Consider the following 15,763-nt stretch of genomic DNA (forward strand, 5'->3'; position numbering starts at 1 on the left):
CTCAGCAGGGCAACTCAACACTAGTAGTCCAGGGGTTAGGTCACTCTCACACTGCTACAGTAGAGTCACCAGGGGTTAGGTCACTCTCACACGTCACGCTGCTACAGTAGAGTCACCAGGGGTTAGGTCACTCTCACACGTCACGCTGCTACAGTAGAGTCACCAGGGGTTAGGTCACTCTCACACGTCACGCTGCTACAGTAGAGTCACCAGGGGTTAGGTCACTCTCACACGTCACTCTGCTACAGTAGAGTCACCAGGGGTTAGGTCACTCTCACACGTCACTCTGCTACAGTAGAGTCATCAGGGGTTAGGTCACTCTCACACGTCACGCTGCTACAGTAGAGTCACCAGGGGTTAGGTCACTCTCACACTGCTACAGTAGAGTCACCAGGGGTTAGGTCAATCTCACACGTCACGCTGCTACAGTAGAGTCACCAGGGGTTAGGTCACTCTCACACGTCACGCTGCTACAGTAGAGTCACCAGGGGTTAGGTCACTCTGCTACAGTAGAGTCACCAGGGGTTAGGTCACTCTCACACTGCTACAGTAGAGTCACCAGGGGTTAGGTCAATCTCACACGTCACGCTGCTACAGTAGAGTCACCAGGGGTTAGGTCACTCTCACACGTCACGCTGCTACAGTAGAGTCACCAGGGGTTAGGTCACACTGCTACAGTAGAGTCACCAGGGGTTAGGTCACTCTGCTACAGTAGAGTCACCAGGGGTTAGGTCACTCTGCTACAGTAGAGTCACCAGGGGTTAGGTCACTCTGCTACAGTAGAGTCACCAGGGGTTAGGTCACTCTGCTACAGTAGAGTCACCAGGGGTTAGGTCACTCTGCTACAGTAGAGTCACCAGGGGTTAGGTCACTCTCCTGCTACAGTAGAGTCACCAGGGGTTAGGTCACTCTCACACTGCTACAGTAGAGTCACCAGGGGTTAGGTCACTCTCACACTGCTACAGTAGAGTCACCAGGGGTTAGGTCACTCTCACACTGCTACAGTAGAGTCACCAGGGGTTAGGACACTCTCACACTGCTACAGTAGAGTCACCAGGGGTTAGGTCACTCTCACACTGCTACAGTAGAGTCACCAGGGGTTAGGTCACTCTCACACGTCACTCTGCTACAGTAGAGTCACCAGGGGTTAGGTCACTCTCACATGTCACGCTGCTACAGTAGAGTCACCAGGGGTTAGGTCACTCTCACACGTCACGCTGCTACAGTAGCGTCACCAGGGGTTAGGTCACTCTCACACTGCTACAGTAGAGTCACCAGGGGTTAGGTCACTCTCACACGTCACTCTGCTACAGTAGAGTCACCAGGGGTTAGGTCACTCTCACACGTCACGCTGCTACAGTAGAGTCACCAGGGGTTAGGTCACTCTCACACTGCTACAGTAGAGTCACCAGGGGTTAGGTCACTCTGCTACAGTAGAGTCACCAGGGGTTAGGTCACTCTCACACGTCACGCTGCTACAGTAGAGTCACCAGGGGTTAGGTCACTCTCACACTGCTACAGTAGAGTCACCGGGGTTAGGTCAGTCTGCTACAGTAGAGTCACCAGGGGTTAGGTCACTCTGCTACAGTAGAGTCACCAGGGGTTAGGTCACTCTCACACGTCACGCTGCTACAGTAGAGTCACCAGGGGTTAGGTCACTCTGCTACAGTAGAGTCACCAGGGGTTAGGTCAATCTCACACGTCACGCTGCTACAGTAGAGTCACCAGGGGTTAGGTCACTCTCACACTGCTACAGTAGAGTCACCAGGGGTTAGGTCACTCTGCTACAGTAGAGTCACCAGGGGTTAGGTCACTCTCACACTGCTACAGTAGAGTCACCAGGGGTTAGGTCACTCTCACACTGCTACAGTAGAGTCACCAGGGGTTAGGTCACTCTCACTCTGCTACAGTAGAGTCACCAGGGGTTAGGTCACTCTCACACGTCACTCTGCTACAGTAGAGTCACCAGGGGTTAGGTCACTCTCACACGTCACGCTGCTACAGTAGAGTCACCAGGGGTTAGGTCACTCTCACACGTCACGCTGCTACAGTAGAGTCACCAGGGGTTAGGTCACTCTCACACTGCTACAGTAGAGTCACCAGGGGTTAGGTCACTCTCACACTGCTACAGTAGAGTCACCAGGGGTTAGGTCACTCTGCTACAGTAGAGTCACCAGGGGTTAGGTAACTCTGCTACAGTAGAGTCACCAGGGGTTAGGTCACTCTGCTACAGTAGAGTCACCAGGGGTTAGGTCACTCTGCTACAGTAGAGTCACCAGGGGTTAGGTCACTCTGCTACAGTAGAGTCACCAGGGGTTAGGTCACTCTGCTACAGTAGAGTCACCAGGGGTTAGGTCACTCTGCTACAGTAGAGTCACCAGGGGTTAGGTCACTCTCACACTGCTACAGTAGAGTCACCAGGGGTTAGGTCACTCTCACACGTCACTCTGCTACAGTAGAGTCACCAGGGGTTAGGTCACTCTCACACGTCACGCTGCTACAGTAGAGTCACCAGGGGTTAGGTCACTCTCACACGTCACGCTGCTACAGTAGAGTCACCAGGGGTTAGGTCACTCTCACACGTCACGCTGCTACAGTAGAGTCACCAGGGGTTAGGTCACTCTCACACTGCTACAGTAGAGTCACCAGGGGTTAGGTCACACTGCTACAGTAGAGTCACCAGGGGTTAGGTCACTCTCACACGTCACTCTGCTACAGTAGAGTCACCAGGGGTTAGGTCACTCTCACACGTCACTCTGCTACAGTAGAGTCACCAGGGGTTAGGTCACTCTCACACGTCACGCTGCTACAGTAGAGTCACCAGGGGTTAGGTCACTCTCACACGTCACGCTGCTACAGTAGAGTCACCAGGGGTTAGGTCACTCTCACACTGCTACAGTAGAGTCACCAGGGGTTAGGTCACACTGCTACAGTAGAGTCACCAGGGGTTAGGTCACTCTCACACGTCACTCTGCTACAGTAGAGTCACCAGGGGTTAGGTCACTCTCACACGTCACGCTGCTACAGTAGAGTCACCAGGGGTTAGTTCACTCTCACACGTCACGCTGCTACAGTAGAGTCACCAGGTGTTAGGTCACTCTCACACGTCACGCTGCTACAGTAGAGTCACCAGGGGTTAGGTCACTCTGCTACAGTAGAGTCACCAGGGGTTAGGTCACTCTGCTACAGTAGAGTCACCAGGGGTTAGGTCACTCTCACACTGCTACAGTAGAGTCACCAGGGGTTAGGTCACTCTCACACGTCACTCTGCTACAGTAGAGTCACCAGGGGTTAGGTCACTCTCACACGTCACTCTGCTACAGTAGAGTCACCAGGGGTTAGGTCACTCTCACACGTCACTCTGCTACAGCAGAGTCACCAGGGGTTAGGTCACTCTCACACGTCACTCTGCTACAGTAGAGTCACCAGGGGTTAGGTCACTCTCACACGTCACGCTGCTACAGTAGAGTCACCAGGGGTTAGGTCACTCTCACACTGCTACAGTAGAGTCACCAGGGGTTAGGTCACTCTGCTACAGTAGAGTCACCAGGGGTTAGGTCACTCTGCTACAGTAGAGTCACCAGGGGTTAGGTCACTCTGCTACAGTAGAGTCACCAGGGGTTAGGTCACTCTCACTGCTACAGTAGAGTCACCAGGGGTTAGGTCACTCTCACACGTCACGCTGCTACAGTAGAGTCACCAGGGGTTAGGTCACTCTCACACATCACGCTGCTACAGTAGAGTCACCAGGGGTTAGGTCACTCTCACACTGCTACAGTAGAGTCACCAGGGGTTAGGTCACTCTGCTACAGTAGAGTCACCAGGGGTTAGGTCACTCTGCTACAGTAGAGTCACCAGGGGTTAGGTCACTCTCACACTGCTACAGTAGAGTCACCAGGGGTTAGGTCACTCTCACACGTCACTCTGCTACAGTAGAGTCACCAGGGGTTAGGTCACTCTCACACGTCACTCTGCTACAGTAGAGTCACCAGGGGTTAGGTCACTCTCACACGTCACGCTGCTACAGTAGAGTCACCAGGGGTTAGGTCACTCTCACACGTCACGCTGCTACAGTAGAGTCACCAGGGGTTAGGTCACTCTCACACCCTGCTACAGTAGAGTCACCAGGGGTTAGGTCACTCCACACTGCTACAGTAGAGTCACCAGGGGTTAGGTCACACTGCTACAGTAGAGTCACCAGGGGTTAGGTCACTCTCACACGCACGCTGCTACAGTAGAGTCACCAGGGGTTAGGTCACTCTCACACGTCACGCTGCTACAGTAGAGTCACCAGGGGTTAGGTCACTCTCACACGTCACGCTGCTACAGTAGAGTCACCAGGGGTTAGGTCACTCTCACACGTCACGCTGCTACAGTAGAGTCACCAGGGGTTAGGTCACTCTCACACGTCCCTGCTACAGTAGAGTCACCAGGGGTTAGGTCACTCTCACACTGCTACAGTAGAGTCACCAGGGGTTAGGTCACTCTGCTACAGTAGAGTCACCAGGGGTTAGGTCACTCTCACACAGTAGAGTCACCAGGGGTTAGGTCACTCTCACACATCACGCTGCTACAGTAGAGTCACCAGAGGTTAGGTCACTCTCACACGTCACGCTGCTACAGTAGAGTCACCAGGGGTTAGGTCACTCTCACACGTCACGCTGCTACAGTAGAGTCACCAGGGGTTAGGTCACTCTCACACGTCACGCTGCTACAGTAGAGTCACCAGGGGTTAGGTCACTCTCACACGTCACGCTGCTACAGTAGAGTCACCAGGGGTTAGGTCACTCTGCTACAGTAGAGTCACCAGGGGTTAGGTCACTCTGCTAAAGTAGAGTCACCAGGGGTTAGGTCACTCTCACACAGTAGAGTCACCAGGGGTTAGGTCACTCTCACACATCACGCTGCTACAGTAGAGTCACCAGAGGTTAGGTCACTCTCACACGTCACGCTGCTACAGTAGAGTCACCAGGGGTTAGGTCACTCTCACACGTCACGCTGCTACAGTAGAGTCACCAGGGGTTAGGTCACTCTCACACGTCACGCTGCTACAGTAGAGTCACCAGGGGTTAGGTCACTCTCACACGTCACTCTGCTACAGTAGAGTCACCAGGGGTTAGGTCACTCTCACACGTCACTCTGCTACAGTAGAGTCATCAGGGGTTAGGTCACTCTCACACGTCACGCTGCTACAGTAGAGTCACCAGGGGTTAGGTCACTCTCACTCACTCACGCTGCTACAGTAGAGTCACCAGGGGTTAGGTCACTCTCACACTGCTACAGTAGAGTCACCAGGGGTTAGGTCAATCTCACACGTCACGCTGCTACAGTAGAGTCACCAGGGGTTAGGTCACTCTCACACTGCTACAGTAGAGTCACCAGGGGTTAGGTCACTCTCACACTGCTACAGTAGAGTCACCAGGGGTTAGGTCACTCTGCTACAGTAGAGTCACCAGGGGTTAGGTCACTCTGCTACAGTAGAGTCACCAGGGGTTAGGTCACTCTGCTACAGTAGAGTCACCAGGGGTTAGGTCACTCTCACACTGCTACAGTAGAGTCACCAGGGGTTAGGTCACTCTCACACTGCTACAGTAGAGTCACCAGGGGTTAGGTCACTCTCACACTGCTACAGTAGAGTCACCAGGGGTTAGGTCACTCTCACACTGCTACAGTAGAGTCACCAGGGGTTAGGTCACTCTCACACTGCTACAGTAGAGTCACCAGGGGTTAGGTCACTCTCACACGTCACTCTGCTACAGTAGAGTCACCAGGGGTTAGGTCACTCTCACACGTCACTCTGCTACAGTAGAGTCACCAGGGGTTAGGTCACTCTCACATGTCACGCTGCTACAGTAGAGTCACCAGGGGTTAGGTCACTCTCACACGTCACGCTGCTACAGTAGCGTCACCAGGGGTTAGGTCACTCTCACACTGCTACAGTAGAGTCACCAGGGGTTAGGTCACTCTCACACGTCACTCTGCTACAGTAGAGTCACCAGGGGTTAGGTCACTCTCACACGTCACGCTGCTACAGTAGAGTCACCAGGGGTTAGGTCACTCTCACACTGCTACAGTAGAGTCACCAGGGGTTAGGTCACTCTGCTACAGTAGAGTCACCAGGGGTTAGGTCACTCTCACACGTCACGCTGCTACAGTAGAGTCACCAGGGGTTAGGTCACTCTCACACTGCTACAGTAGAGTCACCGGGGTTAGGTCAGTCTGCTACAGTAGAGTCACCAGGGGTTAGGTCACTCTGCTACAGTAGAGTCACCAGGGGTTAGGTCACTCTCACACGTCACGCTGCTACAGTAGAGTCACCAGGGGTTAGGTCACTCTGCTACAGTAGAGTCACCAGGGGTTAGGTCACTCTCACACTGCTACAGTAGAGTCACCAGGGGTTAGGTCAATCTGCTACAGTAGAGTCACCAGGGGTTAGGTCACTCTCACACTGCTACAGTAGAGTCACCAGGGGTTAGGTCACTCTGCTACAGTAGAGTCACCAGGGGTTAGGTCACTCTCACACTGCTACAGTAGAGTCACCAGGGGTTAGGTCAATCTGCTACAGTAGAGTCACCAGGGGTTAGGTCACTCTCACTCTGCTACAGTAGAGTCACCAGGGGTTAGGTCACTCTCACACGTCACTCTGCTACAGTAGAGTCACCAGGGGTTAGGTCACTCTCACACGTCACTCTGCTACAGTAGAGTCACCAGGGGTTAGGTCACTCTCACACGTCACGCTGCTACAGTAGAGTCACCAGGGGTTAGGTCACTCTCACACTGCTACAGTAGAGTCACCAGGGGTTAGGTCACTCTCACACTGCTACAGTAGAGTCACCAGGGGTTAGGTCACTCTCGCTACAGTAGAGTCACCAGGGGTTAGGTCACTCTGCTACAGTAGAGTCACCAGGGGTTAGGTCACTCTGCTACAGTAGAGTCACCAGGGGTTAGGTCACTCTGCTACAGTAGAGTCACCAGGGGTTAGGTCACTCTGCTACAGTAGAGTCACCAGGGGTTAGGTCACTCTGCTACAGTAGAGTCACCAGGGGTTAGGTCACTCTGCTACAGTAGAGTCACCAGGGGTTAGGTCAGTCTGCTACAGTAGAGTCACTAGGGGTTAGGTCACTCTGCTACAGTAGAGTCACCAGGGGTTAGGTCACTCTGCTACAGTAGAGTCACCAGGGGTTAGGTCACTCTGCTACAGTAGAGTCACCAGGGGTTAGGTCACTCTCACACTGCTACAGTAGAGTCACCAGGAGTTAGGTCACTCTCACACGTCACTCTGCTACAGGTGAGTCACCAGGGGTTAGGTCACTCTCACACGTCACTCTGCTACAGTAGAGTCACCAGGGGTTAGGTCACTCTCACACGTCACGCTGCTACAGTAGAGTCACCAGGGGTTAGGTCACTCTCACACGTCACGCTGCTACAGTAGAGTCACCAGGGGTTAGGTCACTCTCACACTGCTACAGTAGAGTCACCAGGGGTTAGGTCACACTGCTACAGTAGAGTCACCAGGGGTTAGGTCACTCTCACACGTCACTCTGCTACAGTAGAGTCACCAGGGGTTAGGTCACTCTCACACGTCACTCTGCTACAGTAGAGTCACCAGGGGTTAGGTCACTCTCACACGTCACTCTGCTACAGTAGAGTCACCAGGGGTTAGGTCACTCTCACACGTCACGCTGCTACAGTAGAGTCACCAGGGGTTAGGTCACTCTCACACGTCACGCTGCTACAGTAGAGTCACCAGGGGTTAGGTCACTCTCACACTGCTACAGTAGAGTCACCAGGGGTTAGGTCACTCTCACACGTCACGCTGCTACAGTAGAGTCACCAGGGGTTAGGTCACTCTCACACGTCACGCTGCTACAGTAGAGTCACCAGGGGTTAGGTCACTCTCACACTGCTACAGTAGAGTCACCAGGGGTTAGGTCACTCTCACACGTCACGCTGCTACAGTAGAGTCACCAGGGGTTAGGTCACTCTGCTACAGTAGAGTCACCAGGGGTTAGGTCACTCTCACACTGCTACAGTAGAGTCACCAGGGGTTAGGTCACTCTCACACGTCACTCTGCTACAGTAGAGTCACCAGGGGTTAGGTCACTCTCACACGTCACTCTGCTACAGTAGAGTCACCAGGGGTTAGGTCACTCTCACACGTCACGCTGCTACAGTAGAGGCACCAGGGGTTAGGTCACTCTCACACGTCACGCTGCTACAGTAGAGTCACCAGGGGTTAGGTCACTCTCACACGTCACGCTGCTACAGTAGAGTCACCAGGGGTTAGGTCACTCTCACACTGCTACAGTAGAGTCACCAGGGGTTAGGTCACACTGCTACAGTAGAATCACCAGGGGTTAGGTCACTCTCACACGTCACTCTGCTACAGTAGAGTCACCAGGGGTTAGGTCACTCTCACACGTCACTCTGCTACAGTAGAGTCACCAGGGGTTAGGTCACTCTCACACGTCACTCTGCTACAGTAGAGTCACCAGGGGTTAGGTCACTCTCACACGTCACGCTGCTACAGTAGAGTCACCAGGGGTTAGGTCACTCTCACACATCACGCTGCTACAGTAGAGTCACCAGGGGTTAGGTCACTCTCACACTGCTACAGTAGAGTCACCAGGGGTTAGGTCACTCTGCTACAGTAGAGTCACCAGGGGTTAGGTCACTCTGCTACAGTAGAGTCACCAGGGGTTAGGTCACTCTCACACTGCTACAGTAGAGTCACCAGGGGTTAGGTCACTCTCACACGTCACTCTGCTACAGTAGAGTCACCAGGGGTTAGGTCACTCTCACACGTCACGCTGCTACAGTAGAGTCACCAGGGGTTAGGTCACTCTCACACTGCTACAGTAGAGTCACCAGGGGTTAGGTCACTCTGCTACAGTAGAGTCACCAGGGGTTAGGTCACTCTGCTACAGTAGAGTCACCAGGGGTTAGGTCACTCTCACACTGCTACAGTAGAGTCACCAGGGGTTAGGTCACTCTCACACGTCACTCTGCTACAGTAGAGTCACCAGGGGTTAGGTCACTCTCACACGTCACTCTGCTACAGTAGAGTCACCAGGGGTTAGGTCACTCTCACACGTCACGCTGCTACAGTAGAGTCACCAGGGGTTAGGTCACTCTCACACAACACGCTGCTACAGTAGAGTCACCAGGGGTTAGGTCACTCTCACACTGCTACAGTAGAGTCACCAGGGGTTAGGTCACTCTCACACTGCTACAGTAGAGTCACCAGGGGTTAGGTCACACTGCTACAGTAGAGTCACCAGGGGTTAGGTCACTCTCACACTGCTACAGTAGAGTCACCAGGGGTTAGGTCACTCTCACACTGCTACAGTAGAGTGACCAGGGGTTAGGTCACTCTCACACGTCACTCTGCTACAGTAGAGTCACCAGGGGTTAGGTCACTCTCACACGTCACTCTGCTACAGTAGAGTCACCAGGGGTTAGGTCACTCTCACACGTCACGCTGCTACAGTAGAGTCACCAGGGGTTAGGTCACTCTCACACGTCACGCTGCTACAGTAGAGTCACCAGGGGTTAGGTCACTCTCACACGTCACGCTGCTACAGTAGAGTCACCAGGGGTTAGGTCACTCTCACACTGCTACAGTAGAGTCACCAGGGGTTAGGTCACACTGCTACAGTAGAATCACCAGGGGTTAGGTCACTCTCACACGTCACTCTGCTACAGTAGAGTCACCAGGGGTTAGGTCACTCTCACACGTCACTCTGCTACAGTAGAGTCACCAGGGGTTAGGTCACTCTCACACGTCACTCTGCTACAGTAGAGTCACCAGGGGTTAGGTCACTCTCACACGTCACGCTGCTACAGTAGAGTCACCAGGGGTTAGGTCACTCTCACACGTCACGCTGCTACAGTAGAGTCACCAGGGGTTAGGTCACTCTCACACTGCTACAGTAGAGTCACCAGGGGTTAGGTCACTCTGCTACAGTAGAGTCACCAGGGGTTAGGTCACTCTGCTACAGTAGAGTCACCAGGGGTTAGGTCACTCTCACACTGCTACAGTAGAGTCACCAGGGGTTAGGTCACTCTCACACGTCACGCTGCTACAGTAGAGTCACCAGGGGTTAGGTCACTCTCACACATCACGCTGCTACAGTAGAGTCACCAGGGGTTAGGTCACTCTCACACTGCTACAGTAGAGTCACCAGGGGTTAGGTCACTCTGCTACAGTAGAGTCACCAGGGGTTAGGTCACTCTGCTACAGTAGAGTCACCAGGGGTTAGGTCACTCTCACACTGCTACAGTAGAGTCACCAGGGGTTAGGTCACTCTCACACGTCACTCTGCTACAGTAGAGTCACCAGGGGTTAGGTCACTCTCACACGTCACTCTGCTACAGTAGAGTCACCAGGGGTTAGGTCACTCTCACACGTCACGCTGCTACAGTAGAGTCACCAGGGGTTAGGTCACTCTCACACGTCACGCTGCTACAGTAGAGTCACCAGGGGTTAGGTCACTCTCACACGTCACGCTGCTACAGTAGAGTCACCAGGGGTTAGGTCACTCTCACACTGCTACAGTAGAGTCACCAGGGGTTAGGTCACACTGCTACAGTAGAGTCACCAGGGGTTAGGTCACTCTCACACTGCTACAGTAGAGTCACCAGGGGTTAGGTCACTCTCACACGTCACTCTGCTACAGTAGAGTCACCAGGGGTTAGGTCACTCTCACACGTCACGCTGCTACAGTAGAGTCACCAGGGGTTAGGTCACTCTCACACGTCACGCTGCTACAGTAGAGTCACCAGGGGTTAGGTCACTCTCACACGTCACGCTGCTACAGTAGAGTCACCAGGGGTTAGGTCACTCTCACACTGCTACAGTAGAGTCACCAGGGGTTAGGTCACTCTGCTACAGTAGAGTCACCAGGGGTTAGGTCACTCTGCTACAGTAGAGTAACCAGGGGTTAGGTCACTCTCACACAGTAGAGTCACCAGGGGTTAGGTCACTCTCACACATCACGCTGCTACAGTAGAGTCACCAGGGGTTAGGTCACTCTCACACTGCTACAGTAGAGTCACCAGGGGTTAGGTCACACTGCTACAGTAGAATCACCAGGGGTTAGGTCACTCTCACACGTCACTCTGCTACAGTAGAGTCACCAGGGGTTAGGTCACTCTCACACGTCACTCTGCTACAGTAGAGTCACCAGGGGTTAGGTCACTCTCACACGTCACTCTGCTACAGTAGAGTCACCAGGGGTTAGGTCACTCTCACACGTCACGCTGCTACAGTAGAGTCACCAGGGGTTAGGTCACTCTCACACGTCACGCTGCTACAGTAGAGTCACCAGGGGTTAGGTCACTCTCACACTGCTACAGTAGAGTCACCAGGGGTTAGGTCACTCTGCTACAGTAGAGTCACCAGGGGTTAGGTCACTCTGCTACAGTAGAGTCACCAGGGGTTAGGTCACTCTCACACTGCTACAGTAGAGTCACCAGGGGTTAGGTCACTCTCACACGTCACGCTGCTACAGTAGAGTCACCAGGGGTTAGGTCACTCTCACACATCACGCTGCTACAGTAGAGTCACCAGGGGTTAGGTCACTCTCACACTGCTACAGTAGAGTCACCAGGGGTTAGGTCACTCTGCTACAGTAGAGTCACCAGGGGTTAGGTCACTCTGCTACAGTAGAGTCACCAGGGGTTAGGTCACTCTCACACTGCTACAGTAGAGTCACCAGGGGTTAGGTCACTCTCACACGTCACTCTGCTACAGTAGAGTCACCAGGGGTTAGGTCACTCTCACACGTCACTCTGCTACAGTAGAGTCACCAGGGGTTAGGTCACTCTCACACGTCACGCTGCTACAGTAGAGTCACCAGGGGTTAGGTCACTCTCACACGTCACGCTGCTACAGTAGAGTCACCAGGGGTTAGGTCACTCTCACACTGCTACAGTAGAGTCACCAGGGGTTAGGTCACTCTCACACTGCTACAGTAGAGTCACCAGGGGTTAGGTCACACTGCTACAGTAGAGTCACCAGGGGTTAGGTCACACTGCTACAGTAGAGTCACCAGGGGTTAGGTCACTCTCACACGTCACGCTGCTACAGTAGAGTCACCAGGGGTTAGGTCACTCTCACACGTCACGCTGCTACAGTAGAGTCACCAGGGGTTAGGTCACTCTCACACGTCACGCTGCTACAGTAGAGTCACCAGGGGTTAGGTCACTCTCACACGTCACGCTGCTACAGTAGAGTCACCAGGGGTTAGGTCACTCTCACACGTCACGCTGCTACAGTAGAGTCACCAGGGGTTAGGTCACTCTCACACTGCTACAGTAGAGTCACCAGGGGTTAGGTCACTCTGCTACAGTAGAGTCACCAGGGGTTAGGTCACTCTGCTACAGTAGAGTCACCAGGGGTTAGGTCACTCTCACACAGTAGAGTCACCAGGGGTTAGGTCACTCTCACACATCACGCTGCTACAGTAGAGTCACCAGAGGTTAGGTCACTCTCACACGTCACGCTGCTACAGTAGAGTCACCAGGGGTTAGGTCACTCTCACACGTCACGCTGCTACAGTAGAGTCACCAGGGGTTAGGTCACTCTCACACGTCACGCTGCTACAGTAGAGTCACCAGGGGTTAGGTCACTCTCACACGTCACGCTGCTACAGTAGAGTCACCAGGGGTTAGGTCACTCTGCTACAGTAGAGTCACCAGGGGTTAGGTCACTCTGCTACAGTAGAGTCACCAGGGGTTAGGTCACTCTCACACAGTAGAGTCACCAGGGGTTAGGTCACTCTCACACATCACGCTGCTACAGTAGAGTCACCAGAGGTTAGGTCACTCTCACACGTCACTCTGCTACAGTAGAGTCACCAGGGGTTAGGTCACTCTGCTACAGTAGAGCCACCAGGGGTTAGGTCACTCTGCTACAGTAGAGCCACCAGGGGTTAGGTCACTCTGCTACAGTAGAGTCACCAGGGGTTAGGTCACTCTGCTACAGTAGAGCCACCAGGGGTTAGGTCACTCTGCTACAGTAGAGTCACCAGGGGTTAGGTCACTCTGCTACAGTAGAGTCACCAGGGTTAGGTCACTCTGCTACAGTAGAGTCACCAGGGGTTAGGTCACTCTGCTACAGTAGAGCCACCAGGGGTTAGGTCACTCTGCTACAGTAGAGCCACCAGGGGTTAGGTCACTCTGCTACAGTAGAGTCACCAGGGGTTAGGTCACTCTGCTACAGTAGAGCCACCAGGGGTTAGGTCACTCTGCTACAGTAGAGTCACCAGGGGTTAGGTCACTCTGCTACAGTAGAGTCACCAGGGGTTAGGTCACTCTCACACGTCACGCTGCTACAGTAGAGTCACCAGGGGTTAGGTCACTCTGCTACAGTAGAGTCACCAGGGGTTAGGTCACTCTGCTACAGTAGAGCCACCAGGGGTTAGGTCACTCTGCTACAGTAGAGTCACCAGGGGTTAGGTCACTCTGCTACAGTAGAGTCACCAGGGGTTAGGTCACTCTGCTACAGTAGAGTCACCAGGGGTTAGGTCACTCTGCTACAGTAGAGTCACCAGGGGTTAGGTCACTCTGCTACAGTAGAGTCACCAGGGGTTAGGTCACTCTCACACGTCATGCTGGGTTAGGCTACACTCAGCTATCAGTGGACTACCAGTGCAGTAGACTACAACCACGGGCCGGGGGAAGTTTGACCTAAGACGGGTATACTGCGCTGAGTGAGAGACAGGCCTCGTTTTTATGGGTCTACCACCCCCCACCTTGCTCCATCCCAGCCCTGCCGAACCCCCTCCATGCCTCCAGAGCTGTAAACACTTTTTATAGCCCACGTTCAAAGGCTATTTCCATTTAAGCCCATTAAATGACATTTGGGAAAGGGTGTGAACTTAAACTGCAAGCAACAGACACACAAGCCAACCGTTAAAAACGATAACTTTTAAAAAGCAGCCGTTTTAGAAGTCGGAGCAGACACCATGGCACTGGTACTGTCATGTCCAATTAGAATGTGGCTTCCATTGATTTTTAGACAGTGGCTTTACTGGAGACTTTAACAGTGGAATATAGTCATAGTCACCAACTTTCACCCTCATTAACAGCTATGGTGGTGTTTTGCAGAGAGGGAAGAGCTGGTCAGAGACAACTTCCATTAGATTGTCAGTCTTGCTTAGAGCAGTCCCTTGGTGCATATTGTTTTAATGTAGGCCTAGTCTCTCGTACTGAGCTACAACTAGGGGCCCCATTTGTTCCTGTTCAGATCCTACAGTCATGTCAACAGGGCCACTGATAACCACCACACATCTCATCTTCCTGACTACTGCAGTGTGTCCAGTGTCCACTAGAGGTCCAGACTGATGGAGTTGGTGTGAGTGGACGAGGCTGACTTGTGATTGGTGTGTGTGTGTGTGTGTGTGTGTGTAGCGGCAGCAGACTTACGGGCTGGAGTCCAGACTGATAGAGTTGGCCTGGGTGGAGGACGCTGATTTATGATTGGAGAAGATGGGGAGACTAGGTGAGGCGTGGATCATGTGGTCCACCAGGTGCCCAACCGACAACGGGCGCATCCGTGTCCCCTCCTGTACGAACAACGAGTTCCGGCTGCACACACACAACATGGTGGTTAGGATGATTGTGTGGGGAATCAAAGCAAATGAATGTACGGTATTCCACACTGTTTGAAGACTTCCATTGTTTGTTTGATTCTATTATGTTTTACCCAGCTTCTGTGATACATTTGAATGTGTAGAATTCCTTTTGTTTTGCCCATGCTATGGTAGTATTGGAACTAGAGGTCGACCGATTATGATTTTTCAGCGCCGATACCGATTATTGGGGGCCCAAAGGCCGATACCGATTAATCGGCCGATTACTTTTTATGCTTTTTTTTTTTTTTTTGGGACACACACACACACACACACAGCTCTGAAGTGACAACGATACTGAAGAGTCTGCTTAGGAGACAAATACTCTCAACTGTTTGAATAATAAAAATAGAGTTTAAGTTACCTGTGATGAATGCTGAAAACAAAAACTGTAATTTCTATATGCAGGAAATCCTATTTTAATAATGGGCACGGTAAGAATTGACTACCAAAGTGCGAGTCATAATTCCCATGACACCTTCTAGCAAAATCTGAAAAGCGGTTCCTTCATTTATTCCATAGGATATTTTTAGATTAACTTAAAATAAGGTCTGTGTTTGGTTTAGGCTTACACCACCTTGCCAATTTTATAACTGTGTAGATATCCATAGGATATAACTCTGATCAATATAAGCGAAGATAATTTTTTTTGTAGAGTGGATTTATGAAAATATGTTGACAAACGTTACCTAGTGAGATTTACACGGGTATCAAAACGCCGAGGCGGTTTAAGCACAAAACACAGACCTTATTTGAAGTAGATCAAGACATTCTCTATGGAAGACATGAACGGTAAAATAACGAAGAAACCCCTTTCAAGTTCAGCCGCAATTTATTACAGGAATTATGACGCGTCGACTATCTCTCTCTAAACCATATACCTTTGACTATTACGAGCCTGCTGCTGCCTACCACCACTCAGTCAGACTGCTCTATCAAATATCAAATCATAGACTTAACTATAATATAATAAACCTTAGGTCATTAATATGGTCAAATCCGGAAACTATCATCTCGAAAACATTATTCTTTCAGTGACATACAGAACCGTTCCGTATTTTATCTAACGGGTGGCATCCATAAGTCTAAATATTCCTGTTACATCGCACAACCTACAATGTTATTTC

The 15,763-nt window shown here is 52.1% G+C and overlaps 1 protein-coding gene across 2 annotated transcripts in view; it reads right to left on the reverse strand.

The window, feature by feature from the left end:
• The window catches only part of LOC106582393 (tyrosine-protein phosphatase non-receptor type 4), a 124,425-nt gene that overhangs the window by 21,112 nt on the left and 87,550 nt on the right, over positions 1 to 15,763 (reverse strand). For both annotated transcript variants that reach the window (XM_014165465.2, XM_014165466.2), the window contains exon 15: positions 14,431 to 14,592. In XM_014165465.2, coding sequence (XP_014020940.1) covers positions 14,431 to 14,592 — 162 coding nt within the window. The remainder of the gene's footprint in view (positions 1 to 14,430; positions 14,593 to 15,763) is intronic.

This window comes from Salmo salar, chromosome ssa21, assembly GCF_905237065.1.
Source record: "Salmo salar chromosome ssa21, Ssal_v3.1, whole genome shotgun sequence".
NCBI classification, from domain to species: domain Eukaryota; kingdom Metazoa; phylum Chordata; class Actinopteri; order Salmoniformes; family Salmonidae; genus Salmo; species Salmo salar.